At 55.7% G+C, this 21687-nt stretch overlaps 1 protein-coding gene across 1 annotated transcript in view; it reads right to left on the reverse strand.

The window, feature by feature from the left end:
• Window positions 1–247: 247 nt before the first annotated feature.
• Window positions 248–21687, reverse strand: part of KCNK3 (potassium two pore domain channel subfamily K member 3) — a 38265-nt gene continuing 16825 nt past the window's right edge. Inside the window, exon 2 of the mRNA XM_049652432.1 lies at window positions 248–3499. Within this exon, the coding sequence (XP_049508389.1) occupies window positions 2574–3499 (926 nt within the window). The 3' untranslated portion in view covers window positions 248–2573. The remainder of the gene's footprint in view (window positions 3500–21687) is intronic.

The raw sequence follows: 21687 nt of genomic DNA on the forward strand, positions 1-21687 counted from the left end.
AGCACTGGACCAGGTGATTTCTCTTCTAAAGTCTTATCTTGCTCTCATAGTCATTCCAGGATGACACCGAGACAACCTGGAGACCTTGGAGGAAATTACAAAAGGGACACCAGTGTTGCCCCCAGGCTTCTTCCTAAGACCCCCGACACAAAGGGTTCAGTCAACTTGAGGTGCATCAGCTAGGTGTGTCTGTAGACCTCGGCGGGGAAACGGCTGTTCCCTGGCACGCCAAGGGTATACGATACAGAGGCAGCTGAACCTGAGCCTGGTCTCCATGGACAGCATTTATTAGGCGCCATTCTCATTGTGAAGACAGATAGGCAGGAGGGGCTGAAGGGAGGCCGTGGCAGCTGCAGCCTTTGGGGTCCAGGGGCTGCCCGGGGTGGGGGTGTGGGCACGGGGGCACCCACATGTATTGCATATTCTGTGGCAGTGTGCCCAGGCATAAGGCATCGGGGAAGCAGAAAGGCTGCCTGCAGTGGGGGAGGGGGTGAGGGGGGAAGCCACTCTGGCCTTCTAGTTCCCTGGGAAAGGCCCGCTGGAGGCCGAGCAGCCTGCCATGCTCTGCTCGAGACCATTTGGCCTCCTTCCTCGCCATCTCCCTGCAACTTTGGTTGCGGCTCCCTCGGGACTGACGGGACAGGACCCCTCGAGGGCAGGGTCACACGTGGGACAGAGGCAGCCAGCACTGTCCCCCAGCCCCACACATAAACACAGAGGTCACCCCTGGGTCCTGGGCCCTCTTCTTGGCGCCTGGGCGGCGAGCTCCTCCACGCTGAGACAAGACTCACACACAGGCCAGACTTCTTCTCTCTTAGGGGTTCCCAGAGGCTGGGGCGCGGCTGAGGCTGACCACCCTGTGGGACCCCCACTCCAGCATCCCTGAATACCAGGGCTGGCCTTGCTCAGCAGTGTTAGGGAGCCGCCATGGCAACGACATAGGAGGGCAGTTCTGAGTGGGGAGACGCCCCTCACCCACCTCTGATGCTGTCCTGAGACACGGTACCAGCTCCAGCTGTGGAGTCTAGGGCATCACCTCGGTCTGCTTGCTCTGCACCTGGGTTTCTGGGTTGCAGGTGGGGTAGGTAGTGGGCACACCAGGTCCAAACTCCCTACCTGAGAGGGGCGCTCCTTGCTGCAGCCTTAACTTATCTCTAGCTACTTGGGACACAGGCACCAACACTGGCTGTGAGCCAGGGATAAGGTCCCAACTGGATATGCCCGACAGTTCTCTAGTTCATTCTGCCCGATTCCCAAACCCCTAGAGCCCTTGGCTCCTGCCCTTTTTTCCATGAGCCTCAGCCCTGCTTCCCTGTTTGTCCCCGGCCCTGCCTCCCTGTTTGTAAGCGGGCAGTCCGGACACTGAGGGGGTCCTACTCGGCCTCAGGGGTCCATTCAGAGCCCCTGCCTCCTGGCCAAGTGGAGTCGAGGCTGAGTCCCAGTGCTGGCTCACGCAGTGCCTGGGTGCACCGGGCAGGAGCTCTGCTTTCAACAGTGGGCAGGGTGGTCAGGACGAAAGGGCACCAAAACTCAGAAGCAGCAGCCTGCGTTCTTGTTCTCCTGTGCCTTTTGCTGTCTGTGCCACCTTGGGCAAGTCACTTCACCTGTCTGGGCCTCAGTGTCCCCTGTAAAGTGAGGATGAGAACTCCTGCCTTGCTGACCTAACCGGGTACTGTGAGAATCAGATGAATGGGTAGTCAGGGCAGGGTTTCAGAGGCTGAAACTCATTCCACAGATGTAAGAGTTGGTCATTGTCAGCAGCGGCTGGGCACGGCAGGTACGAAGTTTTCTGTTTGATTCTAAGGGCAGTGTCGGAGGCTGGAGGCCAGTTAACTCTCACCTCCCCGTGGGCTGCCCTGCAGACCAGAGGGCCACAATCTCCCCCTCCCTCCTCTGTCCCTCCTGCAGCCTGCCTGTCCTTGCTTCAGTCTGCCTGCCTTCTGGGGACTAGCTTTAGGGACTGCTGGGTTTCCACTTTCTTCATAACTGCAAAGCCATGCAAAACAACACAAAAGGTAGTGGGAGGCTGGGAGACACAGCTGGGGATGAGGAAGGGGAGTGGGGCTGAGTGGGGGTGACCTGAACAAAGACACCCTGGCTTTTGGAGCCTGGGGAAGGTGGGAGACCTGGCAGGACAGAGGTATAAATAGAGATGCAAACTTACACAGAACACGAAGTTTCCTCCGGATGGAGGAGGAGGGGTGGGGGGTGGTCTGGGTACCAGCAGGGCCTCTGAGAACGGAGGGAGCTCCTTAGATTTCCAGAGGGATGGGAGGCTCCCAGCTTCTGCCTTCCCTCCCCCACCCCCCACCCCCCACATTTCACATTTCTCGGAATTTGCAGGGCGCGGATGTCCTGAAACATCCTCAGAGCCCGGGCTCCTGCCGGCTGGTGGGAGCAGGCACAGTCGGGAGATGGGGGGTGGCGGGGGGGGGGGGGGGCTGGAGGAGGGTGGTGAGGGGTGTGGGGAGGGTCCCATGGGGCCTCCTCACCCACCCCGGCTGCTCCTCCCGGCAGGAGCCCCTCCCTCCCCCGGCCCCGCAACCCCAGGCGCTCCAGGCCCCGCAGGGCGTTCACACGGAGCTCCTGCGCTTCATGAGGCCGCGGAAGGTGGACAGGCTGTGCAGGCCCGTGGACACCGAGCTGATGGCGGAGCGCTGCGCCCCGCTGCACAGGCAGCGGTGCGAGGGCGTGTCGCTGTAGCGGCCGCCCCCTCCCGGCGACGAGTGGCTCTGCTCGACGCACGTGTCGGACGTGGAGAGGTCCCGCGGGATGATCATGGGGATGGAGTACTGCAGCTTCTCGCGGCTCTTGTACCAGAGGCACGAGCACATGGACTGGAAGTGCAGCACCTCGGCGTAGACGTTGCGGAAGCCGCCGCCGCCCGCCGCCGCCGTGGACGAGGCGGTGTCCGTGGTGTGCGCGCTGCCGCCCGCGCCCCCGCCGCCCCCGCCGCCGCCGCCGCCCCCGCCCGCCTGCCCGTTGCGCGTGAGCAGCGCGCGGTGCTCGGCGTCGCGCTTCTCGTCCTCGGCGTTCATGGTCATGAAGCGCAGCACCACGAGGTTGAGGAAGGCGCCGATGACCGTGAGGCCCGTGAGGATGTACACGAAGCTGAAGGCCACGTACTGCGGCTGCGTCTGCAGCGCCTGGTCCTTCTGCAGCGCCACGTAGTCGCCGAAGCCGATGGTGGTGAGCGTGATGAAGCAGTAGTAGTAGGCCTGGAAGAAGGTCCAGTGCTCGTAGTAGGAGAAGGCGGCGGCGCCGATGCACAGCGTGCTGATGCACGAGAAGAAGCCGATGAGCACCATGTTGGCCATGGACACGTCGGCGCGCCGCATGCCCAGCCCCCTCTTGGCGCGGTGCAGCAGGTACTTCACGAAGGTGTTGATGCGCTCGCCCAGGCTCTGGAACATGACGAGCGTGAGCGGGATGCCCAGCAGCGCGTAGAACATGCAGAACACCTTGCCGCCATCCGTGCTGGGTGCTGCGTGGCCGTAGCCTGGGGGAAGGCCGGGGAAGAGGAGAGAAAGCACGCGCTGTGGGGCTGGACTTCCAGAAACCCTGACCCCTTTCCCCGAGATCTCTGCCCTCCACCTCCCCAACCTTGCCGATTCGGGCCTCTCCTTCCAACCGGAGAGAAGACAGCGCACGATTATGGGCACATCCTTGACCCCCGCATGCCATGCTAGTTCCTTGCTGATGCCCCTGGTTGACACCATAGGGTAGGGAGGAAGGAGGAAGCAGGGAGGATTAAGCGCCTTTTCTGAGGTCACACCGTTTGGAAGTAGAGCAACCTTGCATTTGAACCAGAGTCTGTTTGACTTCAAAGACCTAACCGTTTTCTAAACCTAAAGAAGGAGCTGATTCATAGTGCTGTGGGAACTTCGTCCAGAGGCAGCAGGGATAGTGTGAAGGGTACTTGTAGGTCATTTGGGAGACCTGGTTTCTAGTTCAGTGTCTGTCGGCTTTGGACCTGTTCCTTGTCCTCTCTGGGCCTCAGTTTCCTTGCCTGTAAGGGGTGGAGCTTGGCTAGCCTGTGATTCAGTGTGGAGGGAGGGACGCTGAGGCATGGTGGCTCCTTGATAACTTCCTTGCTGCCAGCCGAAGCTTATGAGGGGTAGTTGGCAACTGGGGCCATCCAATGTCCCTGAGGCAGCTGGCCTACCAGTGTCAGGGAGAAAGGGGACGGTGCCTGTCTGCTAGCTGGCTGCATGGTGCTCCAGGGTCTCCATTAGCCCCCAGTCTGGTGCCCCCGGGGTCATCCTCTGTGCCCAAAGTAGGGTCCGTCCTCATGGGGGGGGTGGCATTGCCCTTGTTGAAGCAGGGCCCCTGCCTGTCCTTCCGTTGTTACTATCACCAGCCAGACAACCCCAACCCCCATCTCCTCCACACAATGCCCGGCCCTCACAGAGCCAGGCGCCGGGAGCCGGGCAGAGGCAAAGCTTCCCTCTGAGCCAACCATCAAGTGGCCTTAAGTCAGGAGTTGTGCCTAGAGACCTGGAGGGGAAAGGACCCTGGATGGGAACTCAGAAGCCCTAGGCACAAGTTCTGGCCCTGTCACTTGTGGCTATGTGACCTTAGGCAAATTACACCCCCTCTCTGAGCTTGTTTTCGTCATTTGTAAAATGAGGTCTGCCGGTCCTGGCCCTGCTTGTTTTCACTGGGCTGTTACGATATTTATTACTTTTATTAATAGGATTATTATAATAAAATATTGCTGGCTGGCAGGATTTCCAGTTGTTCCTCCTTTCTAAGCCTTATCAAAACGTAACCCGATGCTGCTTCCTAACGGACTGAGCCATCCAGGTGCCCCAACCCAGTGCTGCTTCTTTGCAGCTGTCCTGAGTTCCTCACTGGAAGTGACCTTCTGTGTTTTGAGTGACACTGAGAATGTTCAGCTTTGAACTCCAGGGCCCATATTACCACCACCCCTGCCCTATCCCCCAGCACCCCATATGTACAGCTAAACACTGGCTTGGGGTGGCAGGGTGGGCCCTGGCTGGACCTTGTCATGTTTCTCTCAAGCTTCCCCCTCCACATTGCCTGCCATGCCCAGGAAGTATGCTCAGAATATGTGCATGGCCAGGAAGGATACCATGTGCTTTGTATCTGATATGAATTCAAATCTTCATACTCTTCCAAGGACTGCCTTTTTTTTTTTTTTTTTTTTTTTTTTAAAACCTCTGTGGGCTTTGGTTTCCACATGTGTAAAATGGGGCTGATAAGTAGAACCTGCCTCCCAGGGCTTTTCGGGAGAAATAAATGAGATAATGTGTATAATACACTTAACCTAGAGTCTGGTACGTATCAAATGTTCAATAATGGCTCGCTATGATTACTAATGAGCGAGGTGCCAGATTTCCCTCACATTTCCAGGCCGGGGGGCAGCTCAGTTCCAGTAAAGCTGGCATCTCTATTAGCCCAAGGCCATTTGAATCTTAAAGCTCAGGGAGATCTGGGGACAGCCGCTTGGAGTGTGTGAGGCTGTGGGCTGCCCTTAGAATGGGCTCCCCTTCCCCCCCCCCCCCCCCCCCTCCCCCCCCAACCAGGACACCTAGCTGGTTGACTGTGTCACTCTGTGCCAGGGGCCTGGATAGCTGAGCTGTTGAGCTGCCGTACCCGGCCTGTCTGCGTCCCAGCAGGGTGAGAACAGATTGTGCCCGCCAGCTCGGCCACGGCAGCCAGACCACAACTCACCTCGACAGCTGGGCAGGCCCTGAGCCAGAACTGCTTCTTATCCTGTCCTTCCCTGTCCCCCAGGCCAGCGCCGCACTGGGCGTGGGGGAGGGCATGGCACCGCGGGTGAGGCTGGACAGGGGTTAGGTAGCGTGGGCCCGGCCCCAGCCTGACGGCACGCTGGCTGTGTGACCTTGGGCACAGGCATTCCCCTCTCTGGACCTCCTTTGCCCTGTCTGCACTCTAGGGGTTTGAGCTACAGCTATTAATATCCAGCCTGGTTGCCCGACGCAACATGTAAGCTAGACACGTAAGTACTTCAGAACCTGTGGGGTTCGTGAAGAAGCAGGGGGGACGGGACCTCACAGGGAAAAGGCCGCCTGAGAGCGTGGTCCGGGGTGGGGGGCAACTGTGCGGGCTCAGCGAGAAGGACCCCCTCTCACTGCCACTGCCACCTCTCCCTGTGCTCGCTCAGAGGCTCTGACTTCAGGAAAACCCAGTGTCTACCATAGCTGCGCACAAAGTCCCCTAGCTGCAGAGAGGCCCTCCCTGGTCTCAGTACAGCCCACGTGCCAGCAGACATGTGGCCGGCCACCTTCTTCCCCTGGGCCTGTCCGCACAGGGCATCCGCCCTGCCCCAGCCGACTCAGATCTATCTTGAGTGTGCTCGTGCTTCCCCAGCTCCCGGCCGGAAGTGACAACTCCATTCCCTGCCTTCCCCCTGTTGGTGCTACGCGGTGGCACAGCCAGGTTTACCCGAAGGCTCTTCTCCAGCCAGAGCCTCATGCCCCACTCGACCCACTGTCCTGTCCAGGGTGTCCCCAGCCTGGATGTACCTCACCCTTGGGGTCAGATACCCCCCCAGGGCTCGTCGTCCCTCCCTGCCACAGGCTGAGGCTTGAGGTCTTATCCTCCAGACACATTTTGAACCTTAATCCTGAAAAACTTCCACAAGGCCATTCTTCTGACGATCTCTGTTTTATAGCTGAAAAGGGCTGGAGAGGCCTTGTGAGTTGGCCAAAGCCTCTAGGACTTTCTGACTCATCGCTCATTCCGATGCCTCAGAGCCGATTCATCACCCAGGAAGGGTGACCGGGATGGGAAACTGAGGCCCCGAGAGGGGAGCGTTCCACTAGGGGTTGCATCCTCGGGCACTGCTCTGAGACGGACATGGCCCAGTGGCAACAGGAGTGTGACGCCGGGGGAGCCAGATGCTTCTCCAAGTACCTGGCCCAGGGTCAGCACGGCCCCATCCCTTCATCTGTTTCCCTGTCATTGGGTGAAAGGGCAAGGGAGCTGTGAGGACCTGCTGACGTGGGTGCCCAGCTGGAAGCGGTGCCAGCTGGGGTGGAGCCACTCCCGGGGGGCCCTGGCACTTCTGGGAAGTAATTGGGAGTTTGGCAAGGCCTGTCTGCCTGCCAGCAGGCCTGCTGCCTGCCTGGTCCTTGCCCACATCAGGCGTGGGTTTTGAGAGAGGGGGCAAAAGATAACCCCAGTCTCCTCCCTGCTGTCCAGCTCTGTGAATCACTGGGCGAGGGGCTCCGTCTGTCCTTGTGTGTCACTGACACACACAGAAGCTGCGCCCCGCGCCTGATCCCCTGAGGACCCTCCCTTGCAGGACCTGGTGGACTGACCAGCCAGAACTCATCCCCCGATCATGAGACTCTAGCGGCTGCCTGTCAGAGCACTGACCGGGACTGTCACTGCCCTCTCCTCTCCCAGCCACCTCTTCCTGAATCCACTAGACTTCTAGGTTCTCAGAGCCAGAAAATCCCTCAGTGATCATATGACCCAGTCCTTATGATGTAGAGATGAGGAAATAGAGGCCCAGAGAAGGAGAGTGATCTGTTCCAGGGCACACAGCCAGCGAATGGCAGAGCCAGGACTATAACCCAGGATACTCGGTTCCCAACGCAGTGCTCTGTCCTCTGCCCTCTGGCTCAGTGTGACCAAGGTTGACTTGTTCATTCAACAAGGGCCCAGCAGCCCCTGCTTGGGAGCAACTAGGCTAAGAGATGGCCCTGAAACCTGGCTGGAGGCATAGAATCCACCTGAGGAAGCCAGGTGGCTGGACATAAAGTTAACTATGTGGTTAGACATAAATATTAATTTTGGCTATCTGGGCAGCAGGAAAAATGAGAGGTGGGACAGGAAGCCCTAGGCCTCAGTTTCTTTGTTTTCCTCCTGGTATCACCAAGGACCTCAGAAACTGGCCGAAGCTGTCTCCCAGGGAGATGCAGGGGGTTAGGGCCTCTCCCTATAGCCTATTTCCTTCCAGTTAAAGCACAGATAGCCAGTCTGAATCCTTCGTGGTGGCCTTGGCCAGACCGGGCTCAGCTGCTGTTCCCCACTGATACCGTGTGCCCATCAGTCTGAGTGCTTGACCTCCTGCCCCTGGCCTAGCTGGCTACAAAGCCAGAACTCTGGCCACAGCCTTGGATGGAGGAAAAAAGCATGGGGCTAAGGAGGTGGGAGATCCAGGGGTCTGACCTGGCCCTGGCCAGAACTAGTTTTGTGTCTCGAGTTAGTCCTTTCCCCTCCCTGGTCCTCGACTTTCCTCCTTTGTGACATGCAGGATAGGGCAAGATAAAAGGTGTCCGTCAACTCCCCCCCCCCCCCTTTTATTATTTTTTGTATTAACCCACCCATTTGTAGATTCTAAATTTTGAAAGCCTTTATTTATGAAGCGCCACATGTCAATCAGTGTAGTGTAGCTCCTACAGAGAGCGGGCACTGAATAGATCATTGTGAAAGGAATAATTAATTCTTTCCCCACCAAAATTAATTAAGAACCCACCTGCCAATCAGAACTTCTGAATTAGCAGGGGCTAACTGATTCTAGAGACTGAATTAACTTATTGTTATGCTTTTGAAATACTAAAAACAGATATTTCTACTCTCTGCAGGGGATCTCGGCAGCTTACTGGCATAGATGACGGCAGAGTGCCTGGAGCCAGACATATTTCAGCTTGGGCCAAGTAACGGAAGCTTCTAAGTGCCTCAGTCTCCGCATCTGTAAGATGGGAATAATGATTATACTTACCTCATAGAGTTGCTGTGGGGGATTTTGAGGCCTTGGCAGGCTTTGGATGCTTAGGACATTGGGATCGATGAATATTAATTATGAGTGTGAATATTTTGGGGAACATCAAGATTAGATGGTCTTTAAAGTTCCTTTTAGCACCAGCAGCCCATGATTAGTGTTTCCCAAAGTTAATTTCCTGGAACAGCAGTTCCATGGACTGTTCATAACTGTTGGATGAGGAGAGGGTTGCTTGGTTCAATTGGACTGGAGGAATGCTGAATTTCACAGGGTTTGTTGTCACTGGATTTAAGTGTAGGCTTTATCAGAGCTGTACATGTGCAAGGTCGGTCAAAGTTGGGGGAATGGGCTAAGTTTTTCCACTTATTTGGCCTTCGAGGGCTTTCCTCACCGTGCGTGTTGCTGGAAGTTTGGAAAATGCTCCGCTATAGCGTCTAGAACTTTAAGGTCTTCCTTCTAGGTCTCTGACTTTGAGATTCTCGGATGTCCAGTCCCTTCTGTAGATGAGAAACACACAGCCCTTGGCAATGCCTGGCTGCATCCCGTTTCCTGGTTCCCCATAGCCCTAGTTATCTAATGTAAATAAGGGCACCAGTGAGGCTAATGTTTGCCCTGAGGGAAGATGGATCTGACCTGTGGCCTCAGGCGCCCAAAGACGGTGAACTCTGGGCTAAGCTGGGCTGGTGCAGAGCTGGACATGGGGAGGGGGCCTGACCTTGGAGCTGCTGCCTGGGCGTGGTGGGGCAGCCAGAGGGAAGTGGGGGCTCGAGGGAGACACCGGCAGCCAGCGGACAAGCTGCAGGACACGGGTGCCCCCCGAGGGAGGCCGGACTCTCCTGCGGGGTCCGCAGGGGGGCAGTCAGGCCTGAACCCGTGGGTCCCCTCAGAAAGGCCCACCGAACACCCTGCCTCCCCAGGGGCCTGAGGCGCAGACAGGGAGCCGCCCCCTTGGTCTGGAGATGCTATGGAGCCAGGAAGTGGGATAGGAGGCTCCGCAGGAGTCTAATTGGTGTGTTAAAGGAGATGAGGCAGAAGGAAGCTGGCAGGAGTGCCCAGGCTCTGGGGAGGAGGGAGGAGGCTGCCTGGTGGAGACAGGGAAGAGAATGCCTGCCTTCTCCTCTAGCCTTAGGGTCCAGCTCAGACAGCGCCTTTTCCAGAACTTTCCTGGATCCCTCACTGGAGCTGGAGGTTCCGCTCCCCTTGCCTGGCTGCAGTGCTCACCTTTCTGCCCTCAGCTCTGCAGGGCTCTGAGCTCCCAGGGGGCCAGCAAGTCCCCTCAGTGTCCGGTGCAAGGCCTGGTAGGAGCCACTGCTCAGAAAATGCTGTTCAGGGGCATCTGGGTGACTCGGTCAGTTAAGCGTCCGACTCCTGATTTCGGCTCAGGTCATGATCTCAGGGTTTCATGGGTTTGGGTCCCGTATTCGGTTCTGAGCGGGCAGCGCAGAGCCTGCTTGGGATTCTCTCTCTCCCTCTCTCTGCTCCTTCCCCACTCATGCCGTCTCTCTCAAGATAAATAAATAAAACTTAAAAAAAAAAAAAAAAAAGAAAATGCTGTTCAACCCAGGAAGCTGCTAAGTCTGGGGTACAGATGAGAGGAACCTCCCCTCAGGGGAGAGGGGAGGTGGCCTTGGCAGGAAGGCCTTTAGTGACTCACACCTCCTGTCCTTCCAGTGGCCCCGGGCCCCTGCAAAATGAGGTCAGCTTCAGGGGCCCAGGAGGAATCCCCCCTACCCTGGGCCTGGCCAGGCCCTGACTGAGGCCTGGGAAACCACCGGGGCCTCATGGACCTGGGTTGGGGGGAGGGACCAGTGTGCAGAGCTGGGTCTGGAGTTTGTCCCCTCCAGGCTAGAGCTCTCAGGAAGGACAGCTCTGAAGCACAGCACCCTCCCTCCCTCCATCCTGCCCCTTTCCAAGGCCTCTTTCCCATCTCCCCAGCCCCTCTTTCGGCTCTTCTCCGCATTCTGCACTGGCAGGTGCCCTTTTTACTCCTGCTTTCCCACCAGACTTTCCACCTGTAGGACCACTGCTCTCTCCTCTCTCTCTTTTAGCTGTACCCCATCCACAGGTGCCCCATTGCTGTGATTCAGGGTCCTCTGGTATAGGACAGCCCCCGCCACTCCCAGCCCCCACCCTCCCCAGGCCCACGTGGGACTAGGGGGAGCTGGGGGGGGGAGGGTGCTGGTGTCATGGAAAATCCCTGCGGCAGCCAAGGTCAGTGTTTGCAGACACAGCCTGGCCTGGAGCCAGGCCTGCCTACCCGGCCAGCTCCCTCCGGCCTATCCCAGAGGCTGGCTTTGCACAGGGGCCCTCAGAGGCACCCCAGGGCTGCTCTGGGTACCTGGGGCTGCAGCGGCAATCAGTCCAGGAGGGTGAGAGACTATGTAGTTCAACACACTCATTTTATAGATGAGTAGACTGAGGCCCAGAGAGGGACGGAGACTGGCCCTAAGACATAGTGAGTCCCTCACAGAGCGAGGACGGGAATCTAGGGCCCCCTGTCCCTGTCAGTCCTCGCTGCAGAGGGGAACATCCCAAACTCTGTTCTGGTAGGCCAAGGAATAGGGAAGGCTGTTGTAAAACTCCATTAAATCAGGATCTAGCTTGAGGTGGGGCTAGACTTGAGGTTGGTGATGGGGCCAGAGTAAGTAGACTCTGATGATGAAACCGTGGTCCTTGACCTCAAAACACATTCTATCTGAAGTGAATCAGATGAAACATCTCAGTGGAAGCACTTCAATGTACCTTACAAAGAAGAGGCTATTATTACACACATTATTAAAATGTGTGGCAACGGTGGGAATTATCTTAGGAAGAACTTAAGACAGGGGCCGAGGGAAGGCTAGAGGTGGAGAACTTTAGTTAGCGTATCAGGAGGGGCTTCATGGAGGAGGTGGTCTTTGCCCTGAGCTCTGAAGGATGGATGGGAAATGCAGGGTTCTGACCGAGGGGAGCTGCTGAAGCAAAGACACAATGCAAAGAGACACAGGGCACATAGGAGGCAGAGATAATATACCTGTCCGAGGCTAGTGGGTATTCTCACAAAGGGAGAGGGGAGGGGGACCAACAGACTTTCAGGAAGGCAGCTTCATGATACATATCAAGAACCTTTAGAAACGTGTCTGCCCAGTGACCCTGGAGTGCCACTTCTAAGAATCTCTGCTGGGAAAATAACCAGAGATCGGAACAAAGATTTATGAACAAGGATGTTTATAGCAGCATTTTCATTGTGAAAAATTGTAAACAGTCCAAATGTTCACCAATAGGGTTTGGTTAAACACATTAAGGTGTGTTTATGTGGTGGGATATTGTGCAGCGATTAAATATACTCCTCAGCAGTCTCTTAATTACATAGAAAACCACCATAGAATGTTAAATAAAAATGGCAGGATACAACACTTTATGTATAATGGGATCCCACGCTAAATATAGAAATATAAAAAAATGTATCTACACACACCTGGAAAGAAATACACGAAAAAGCTCGGAGAGCTTATCTTTGAATCATGGGGCTCATGATTAATTTTAATTTGCTTTTATGTCTTGCATATTTTCTAAAAACTATTACTTTTATAAGTAGTTAGCAGTGAATATTGTAAATCTAACAGCAACAAAAACTCTGGATTTCTTGGAGCAGAAAGTTCACCTGAGCCGCATAGGTTGGTGAGGAGAGCAAGATAGGTGAAGGGTAGGGGCAGGAGTTCAAATCTCAACTTGGAGGCAGTGAGGACCTGTTGATAGCTCCCGAGTAGGGGAGGGACATACCAAAGAGGTGTCTGTTTCCGGGCGGGGGCAGGGGATGGTTGGCAGTAGGAGATGGGGGGGGCGTGGCAGGAGGTTTAATTAGGAGGCCTCTGCACGGTTCCGTTGTCAAGTGCTCAGGCCTAAACTGAGTTCAGTAGAACCCTAAACGAGAGTTCTACCCTTGTAGAGACATAGTGTGCGAGATGCTCTTGCATTTCTGGGTTTAAACTGTAAGCTCCATGTGGGCAGGGATTTTTGTCTCTTTTGTTACTACTATTTTCCCCACGTTCAGAAGAATGCTTGGCACATAGCTGGCACTTAATTAGTCTCTGTTGAATGAGTAAATTAAGGAAGGCTCAACACTGAGCCTGAGCGGCGAACGGGGTAGAGACAGGGAGGATGAACAGAGCGTGAGGTCCGCAGCGGGCTCTGTCACACATTAGGGCAGCGACTCCGGTTGTCCTTGGAAGCGCACTGACCTGGGGCTTATGGGGTCTGTTATAGGCCAGTCACTGTACCAGGTGGCTGTGGCCCAGGCCCGTGGCCTATCTGCATCCTTATGACCGATTGGACAGGACATGTGTGAACTCAGAACTTCTAACAGATTGGATTTGGGGGGGTTTTAATTAAATGAATTCACCACGGACAGTCTGGCACCGAGAAAGTAATTCTACAGCACAATTTAAAGCGGACTTGGCCACCTCAGCAGATGGCTGGAGATGCCAGTCCTCCTCTGTGGGCTTCTTGAAAGGCTGTGTCTATAACTTTGGCATCTGGCTGGCCTGAGTCCTACACTTAACACTCTCTGGCTCTTTCCGCTTTGCCCATGGAGGAGAAGCAGGCACATGTTGGCACTTCCGTGTCAGACTCCCCCCAAAGGGGTTGAACTGCTTCCAGCAAGAAGCCCTATTTTGTCATGAGGGTAACAGTGGCCCGCCCAGGTGTTCCCTGTTGGCTACACCATGCGTCCTGGAGTTGAGCCTGTGCAGAGCCTGGCTGCCTGAAAGCTCACCCTTTAGGCAGTGTTACAGGGGGCAGCATGGGCCCAGAGGGGCAAGGGTGCATGGAATTAAAAAGCACCCAACCAGGAGTCAGAGGCCTGGCTCCCATCCCAGCTCTTGCCAGTACCTTGCTGTAGGACAGGAGTTGGCAAACTTTCTTCTTTAAAGGGCCAGATAGTAAATATTTTAGGTCTCATAGTCTGTATGGCCTCTTGCAACTACTCAGCTCTGCCATTATATCGAGACGAAAGCCATAGACAATATGTAAATGAAGGGGTGTGGCCATGTTCCAACAAAACTTTATTTATAAAAATAGGTGGTGGGCCAAATTTGGTTTATGGGCCCTAGTTTGCGGAGTCTGCCGTAGGGCCTTTGTTAAGGCACATTGGCTTCCTGAGCCTCAGTTTTCATATCTGTCAAATGGGATGTTAGATCGGAAGGTTATTTCTTCTCTGACCATGTTATAGTTGAAGATTTAATAAATTGCTAGCTCCCCTTGTTCCATGTACCATGCATAGGCCCGGGGGCGAGGGCTGAGTTTCGAGCAGAGTCTGGAGCTCAAACCTGCATGTAAAATTGGGATCCGCGGCTTCTTGGAGGCCCCAGCTGCACCTGCACGTATGTGGATGCTGCTCATGCTTTTTTCTTCCTGATGGGTTTCTACTCTTCCATCCAAGCCCATCTCAAAAGTCACCCCCTCGGTGAAGCCTCCCTGATCCTACCCACCTGAACAAATCAGTGCTCAGAGCCCTTTATTCATCACTCAACACGCCTCAAACCTTCATCCCCTCAACCAGCAGACTTTTTGAGTCCTTAATACATGCAAGTGCTCTAAGTTCTAAAATAGTAATATGTTCTGTGTTTTACTTGTGCAGAGCTTTGTCATTTAAAAAGCAGTTTCTTTACCTCCTATCGTTTGAGCTTGCACAGCAACCCTTAGGCGTTCTTCTTCTTTTCCTTCCTATTTTACAGATGTGAAAACTAAGGCTCAGAGAAGTAAAGGGTTTTATCTCTGGCCGTGGATGCTACAACCAAACTTGAAATTCAAAGGCAATTCTCTTTCCACTGCCCCAGGCTGCCCCAGAACTCTTCCACAGGAGTGAAAGTCAGAAGACCTGGCTGGGGTCTGGTTCGAGTTGTTCCACTGTGTAATCACAGGCAAGACCTTGCCCTTTTCTTGGCCTGGAGGCCCTCCTGTGGGAAATGAAGAAGCTAGAGATGTTCTTGAGGCCCTGTGACATTCTAGGATTCTGGACCTCCAGAGGGGACGTGCATCCTACCCCACAAACAGTGGAGAAAGCACCGTTGGGTCCCCCAAACAATGGCACTGGGCCTCTGGGTCCACATCAGACGCACAGTCGCTGGGGCCCGCGTGTCCGCAGAGCTGTTCCAGTCCGCGCTGAGCAGATGCCGTGGGTTGCCTGAGAACGCTTTGCATTTTCCTGCAAGGGGGCCGGAGCTAGGCTGGCCTGGCCGGCAGTGCTCTGAATACGGCCCACAGCTGAGGCAGACTGAAGTCTGCGACCCCACCCCCATGCAGCCTCCTAGCACAGGAGGCCACATGGAGTCAGGGAGGAGATGACCACGTCTCCCTGTCTAGGTCTCCCGGGGCTAACATGGGCCAAGGCATCAGGGAGTATTGTTGGTCCCCAGGCTCCCCCTACTGACTGCTGAGCCCCCAGGGGTCCCCAATAGACCCCCATCTAGCCCTGGAGTCCAGCCTCCTGGGCCCTGGAATCTTTGCTTCTTTTTACTTTTTTAGCTTCTTCTTTGCCTTTTCTTCCTTCTCTCTCTCTTTTTCCTCCTTCTTTCCTCCCCCTCCTCCTTTAAATTTTTTTTTAACATTTATTCATTTTTGAGAGACAGGGACAGAGCACAAGCAGGGGAGGGGCAGAGAGAGAGGAAGACACAGAATCAGAAGCGGGCTCCAGGCTCTGAGCTGTCAGCACAGAGCCCGACGCGGGCTTGGACCCAGGAACCGTGAGATCATGACCTGAGCCAAAGTCAGACGCTTAACCGACTGAGCCACCTAGGCGCCGCCCCCCCCCCCTTTTCTCATTTTGTTTTCCCAGTAATAACAGTAATAATGACCAAGCTGACATCTATTGAGCATTGGTGTGCCAGGCACCGTACAAAGTGCTTCATGCACATCATTTACTTTCATCTGCACAAACCCTGTATGAGAGAGGTATTATCTCCATTTCACAGGTGAGAAAACGGAGACACAGAAAGTTCCCGTTACTCACTTAAGACCACACAGCCGGTGAGTGGCCAAGTCGGGGCACAGATTCAGGCCTGTGGCCGTGCACAGTCTAGCCAACATTGATGGATTAGATGCTGCACTCTGGAAGGCAGGTGCCTGGGGTGTTCAGCTGAGGAGACTGAGCCTAGGGGCTGGGTGACTTGGACCAGGCCACACGGGCACGTGGCAGAGCCAGGCCTTCCCGCTCTTTCTTCCGCGTCTCGGTGGCCTCCTGGGCTTCTGGACTGGGGTCAAAGCAGGTGCCCCCTCCAGGGCCTTCTTCCCATCCAGGCCCTTCTCCCAGGAGGCTGGGCCTTGCCGTGCCCCAGAAGATGCCCTCCTGGCCTGAGCCGGATGACAAGAGGCAGAGGGGAGCTCAGAGCCAGCCCTGGAAGAGGGGGACGTGGTGCCTACAGAGGCCGAGTGGGCGGCAGGGGACCCAGGAAGGCTGCAGCACCTGGCTGGTCTCAGGAATATCAGTTGGAAAATCAGAGGGGCAAAGATGGCTTCGTTCCCCTTAGCCTGTCTTAATTAATTGAGCAGACGTTTCTTAAGCATCCCCTGCTTTGAGCCAGCTACTCTGCTCCGTGCCAGGAGAGGACATGGAGTTGAGGGTGGCTCGGTCTTGCCCTCTGGGAAGAGAAGCAGGCGAGTGGGAGGCTGAGAGGAGACAGTCCCTGAAATAAAGACTTGCCCCAGGATGTGTGGAGTCTATGCCAGAGGCACCTTCCTGTGACAGGGGGACCCAGACAGGGGGATCCTGTGGGCACCCGGAAACCGGAGGCAGTTGAAAGGCACAGCAATCCTGCCAGCGCTCCTGTGGCTGGGAACGTGGCACTCATGTTCCCTAAGGCCTCCAAAGGGTGTCCCCAGATACCTGGGTGTCTTGCTCAGGGCTGGAGTGAACACCTGGCTCATGCACGGAGCTGCCTGGCCCTTGTTGTCGCCAGAAACTGGGCCAAGGTTACTGTCTGAGGCCATACTCTCTCTGTCCCCCTTTCTCCTCCTTGTCCTCCTCCTCCTTCTACCATTTACTCTTTTGTTTAAGTAAATTTTTAGTTTTAGCACATCCTCAATTTATAGACTTATGGTGAAGACCTTCCTCCCTTTTTCCACTCTCACCGACTCCCTGTGCCGATGCAACGCCGGCTGCTGTGTTCCTGCCCCCCTATCCCCTGCCTTCTCCCTCTTGAGGAGCCTTCTGAGGAACCTTCCTCCTGCTCTGGCCCCAAGAGCATCCCGTCCTCTCAGCTCTCCACACGGCGTCTGTCTCTGCCACTCTCTTGCCTCTCCTGGCGGACCCCGCCTGCCATATTGACCCAGCTCCTAACGCGCAGTGATGCCTCCGTGAGCAAAGCTTCATTTAGTCAAGTCTGCTTGCACGGAAAGCGGGGAGGGGGCCAGCTGGCCCGGGTGGTGCTGGACACTGGACAACGGTTTTTAAGAGGCGGTCAGGGCCCAGGCTCGGTCCCCTGGTGGAGACTTGCCTCCTGGCCCCCACTGTGTGAGGCTGAGTGTGGGGTGGCAGGTGGGAGTGGGGAGGGGGGGAGTGTGTGAGGAAGGAGGGAGAGCAAGGGAGGGCATTCCTGGGCCAGAGGGGAGCCTATGCTTTCTCTGCCCTTAGTGCCCCTACTGCTAACGCCAATCCAGCACCCTTACGTTAATTATCTCCAGTCCTCACCATGACCTTCAAGGTAGGCACTGTTAGCTCCATTTTGATAAGGAAACTGAGGCTCAGGGAGGCTAAGGACCGATAAAAATTGGCAAAGCCAGGATTCGACATAGATCTTTTGGCTTTCGGAGTCCAGACACTCTTGGGTGTCCCTGGGACCGTGCACTTGGTTGACAGCTCATGGAAAACGTGGGCCATCATCCTAAGAGTACTGTAAATGCCTCAGGGCAGGACGGTGGGTGTTCAAACCATGTGAGGAGGGAAATGGTGTCCCTCCAAAGGCTGGTCCTTTCTGTCCCAGGGAGCAGCCCTCCAGAGGTCTCTTTGGAGACTCCTGGGATACTTCAATATGGCCCTGAGCAGGAAGTGGGGAGGGGAAAGCTGGAGGGCAAAGGGACAGGGCCCCGAGGAAGGCTGTCTTCGATGGACATGGCTGGAGTGCCTTCCCCCTTCCTGCAACAACCTTAGTTGAGGGCCTGGCCAGCCCCTTTGCCCCATGTGACCTCGGCCTAGCCTGCAGTTGGTTGGACGACTGATGGACACCTGATCCAAGAGGACCCAAACTGTCCGCTGGGCCGAGCCAGTCAGGTTATCTCTTTCAGGGACTGTGATTACAGGCTGACCGGCTGGTCAGCTTTGGGGAGCTGGGTTGCAGGGTTACAAAGAGCTGGGTCCTGGCTAGGACCACTGTGAGCTAAAGTCACGCGGGAGTCGGAGTTGCAGGGGAAGAGAAGCCAGGGTGGCTGGGTATAGCAGAGACGGGTGGCCCGAGAGAGGGAGGGAAAGGCCTGGGCTTTTGAATACTGGCCTTCACACTGGCAAAGCGCTGCTGGCCCAAAGGGGCTGGGCCTTGACTAAGCACCAGCGGCTACAGATGGAGGGGCTGGGCTCCCAAGCACCAGACAAGGTGTGCCCTACGAGGTGAGCAGCACAGCGGGGGCCCTGGCTGAGTTTCAGGAGACCCACGTGGGCACAGCACTCTACAGTGTTTAGGAACATTCCTGTTGATCCTTACAGCAGCCCTGTGTGGCCCTCTGGGCAGGGGTGGTCCACGTTCAACAGCTGGGGACAGTGAAGCCTGGGAAAGTGGGTGTTTCACCCAAGGTTAGAGCCCCAGAGCTGGACCTGAGACCCAGGTCTCCTGATTCCAGACCTGCTGCCTCTCCCACAACTCACACTGCCTCTGTGAGCCCCTCTCTTGCTAGGTAGCTGGGTGGCCTGGGCATTAGAAATACAGTGGGTAAAGTGCCTAGCACAAGGCCTGGCACACGGAGAGTCTCAGGAAGCTGGATGTTATTAGTGTTATTACTTTTTTTAAGCACAGCTCTGAGCTGCCACCCACCCCTCGGAAGCCTTCTTTTATTCATTCCCCAGATGTATAAATGCAGTCTGGGGTGTCCACAACTAACCCCCTACCTGGCCTGGCCCAACACTTCTAGTACCTTCTGTCGCGAGGCTTCCCTGCATCCTTCCCACATCCCACCTCTGGGCACTTCCTCGTGTTACAGCTGCCTGGAATTGCCTCCTCCGTCTCTTCTGCCCTCCAAGGACAGCTCCGGGCCCCCTCTTTGGACACACTTTCCCCCAACTGGAAGAATGGCACCTTTTCCTGCCCTTGCCACTCTCTGCCAGGTGTTAGGGTTTTGCACGGAGGTGGGTCTCTCTCCGCTGGCCCACCTTGCCCAGCGTCCACAGCGGATTCCCAGCAGATGCAGGGAGCCAGTCTTAATGGAGGGGTTGGGTTGGGTGGGATGGTCTTGGAGTGAGTGTGGCCCCTGTGGCCCCTGTCTCCACCACCTGCTTCCACACTCCCCTTTCTGGTCGTGGCTAGTGGCCCAGACAGCTCTGGGCTGGCAGGGAATTTGGGAACAGATGCCAGGAGATGTGAAGGAGGCTTTTCTTAGGCTCAGCACTCTCCCCAGGGCTCAGGAGCTCAGATGGTGCAGATTGGCACAGTGCCCAGGAGGAGAGGGACTCCAGGCAACAGGGACTTCAGCCTGGAGCCAGCTGCCGGGACCTTCTCTCCCTCTGAGCCGGCCTGCAGATGTGGTGTCCCCACCCCCACTAGTCACACAAGCATGTGTGCACAAGTGCACACACAGACACATGCACATACACGCTGGCTCCAGCACCCCACATGTCCCCACAGTAGCCTCTTGGCGTGACTCTGTCCACCATCCAGGGCAGAGAATGCAAGAACCAGATGGGCGGGCAGTCTGCACCTCGATACAGGAAGAGCCCCTCACAGGACCTGGCCTCTGGGCCCTGCTGTCCCTTCAAGTTGTTTAGGATTTAAAGAAGTCCCCAGATCCAGCCCCTCCCCCACAAAGACAGACTCCGCTCAGAGGCTAAGATTCCATCACTCTCCATGGAAACACATTTCACTGCACCCTACGTCCTGTCGGAAATGCTCCTCAGGCAGAATGAGATGACCAAGGCTCGGACCCTTCCCTTTCAGCCTGTTGTCCTCATTGGAGACAGCAAGCAGCTGTCCCCATCCCTGGGGACGCTGCCCTTCTCACAGAGACATGGATGCAGACGCTCATCCCCCAGCCTGCCTCCCACTGCCTGACTCACCCTGGGCTTGCCACCTCTCTTCTGACCTCTGATTTCCCAGCCTTTTCAATTATCTCTGCCATTCTGCCGCCTTCTAAGCCCTCCACCCTCACCGCTGTTCACAGCCCAGAATCCGGTATAATAGGAGAATGACTTCATGGCTCCTATGGCCTATAGAGGCTCCTATTTATGCATTGGTGCCCTGAACTTGCTTTTTATGGTGCCAAGAGCTCCAAGCTGGGCAGCGTCCCCAGGACCCAGGCTGTCTCCGCGGGACCCAGCTCTCTCCAGCTACTGCTTACAGTTCTGCTGTGCGCCCCCCCCCCCACCCCTCCTCAATGTGGAATCTGGGCAAGCTAGCTTTCTCTGCACTTGACTTTATTCAAATGATTAAATGCCTCTGTCACGGCTCCCTCCTCCCCAATTCAAAACAATACTAGCTGACTTTTATATGGTGCTTACCACGTGCCACATTGCTCTAAGCGAGCAAATACATGCTCCTCTTTTAATCCCCAAACAACCCTATTTGGTAGGTACTATTATTATTCCCATTTAAAGATGCAGGAGCTGAGCCACAGGGAGGTTCAGTGACTTGCTCAAGGTCATACATCTAAAACATGGCAGAGTGAGGCCCTCCCCATACTGTTTCTCCTGTTCTCTCTGTGGGCCTTGCTCCCTTCCAGCTTCTCCCATTCAGAGGAGGAGAGACTCCCTTCCCAAGGCCGACCCCCTGACTGCACTCTGCCCCGGTCCTGGGCTCTTCCTCTTGGCGTTGTTTCTGGAGGCCCCCCGTTTGGCGGTGTTTTCGAACTGTCTTCTCCTAGTGTCTCAGTATTGGCCGCAAGTTTGTTTGTTTGTTTGTTTGTTTGTTTGTTTTTTTAAAGGGAGGGAGACAGGCCCACCATGCTCTTTCCTTGGTCTTACTTCCCCCAAGGATTGCCTCCCCTTTCACCCCTTTAGCTGCCCCCACTTCACCAAGACCACTCTTGCTGAAAGCCTCGGGAATTTCCTGAGTGTCAGACCCCGTGGCACAGGGCTGTCCGTACCTATGTGGCAACTCTAGAATAAATTAGAAAAAAAAAATGGGCCCCTCTGGCTGGATGTAGCCTCTGGGAGTGCATAGTTTGCTGAGCATGTTGAACTTCAGCTTCCTAACCCATCAGCTGGATTCTTTTGGACAGTGTACAACCTGGACAACCACACACAGGGTCTTGGATGTTGGCATCCTTACTGTCCTTCATATTCTGGCCACGCTCATCCCCGATGGCCAGTCTTCCTCTGCCTTCTTTGTGGACACTCCACTCTCCTGCTTCTGCTGGTCCTTTGCAGTCTCACCCACTGCACCCTGATTGTAAGAGTGGGGCAGGACTTTGCATGAGCTGCTCTGATGCTGGCTCCCAGAGCGGGCCGCCAAGAACTTGCCTCCAGCTCCACTCCATGCTCTACGTGGTTGAACTGGGACACCCAAGCTTGTTGTGACAACCCGAAAGCACCCTTCTGCCCCATGTCGGCTCTCTCTGTACTGCCCGATTCCTGTTAATGTGCTCATTCCTTAGCCAGACTGAACACCGTCCCTTCCTCCTTTCCCCTGCACACCTTGTCCTAGTCTTCCTAGTCCTGTCCTTTTCTTCTGTTCCTTTAGCCACCAGAGTCATCCAGGCCCTCACCCTTTGCAGTCTGGGCTTGGGCAGTGGTTCCTGACCTCCTTGGCAGCTTTCCAGCCCCTTCCCTAATCTTCCCCACCCCAACTTCCAGA

Source organism: Panthera uncia, assembly GCF_023721935.1.
Source record: "Panthera uncia isolate 11264 chromosome A3 unlocalized genomic scaffold, Puncia_PCG_1.0 HiC_scaffold_12, whole genome shotgun sequence".
NCBI lineage: Eukaryota > Metazoa > Chordata > Mammalia > Carnivora > Felidae > Panthera > Panthera uncia.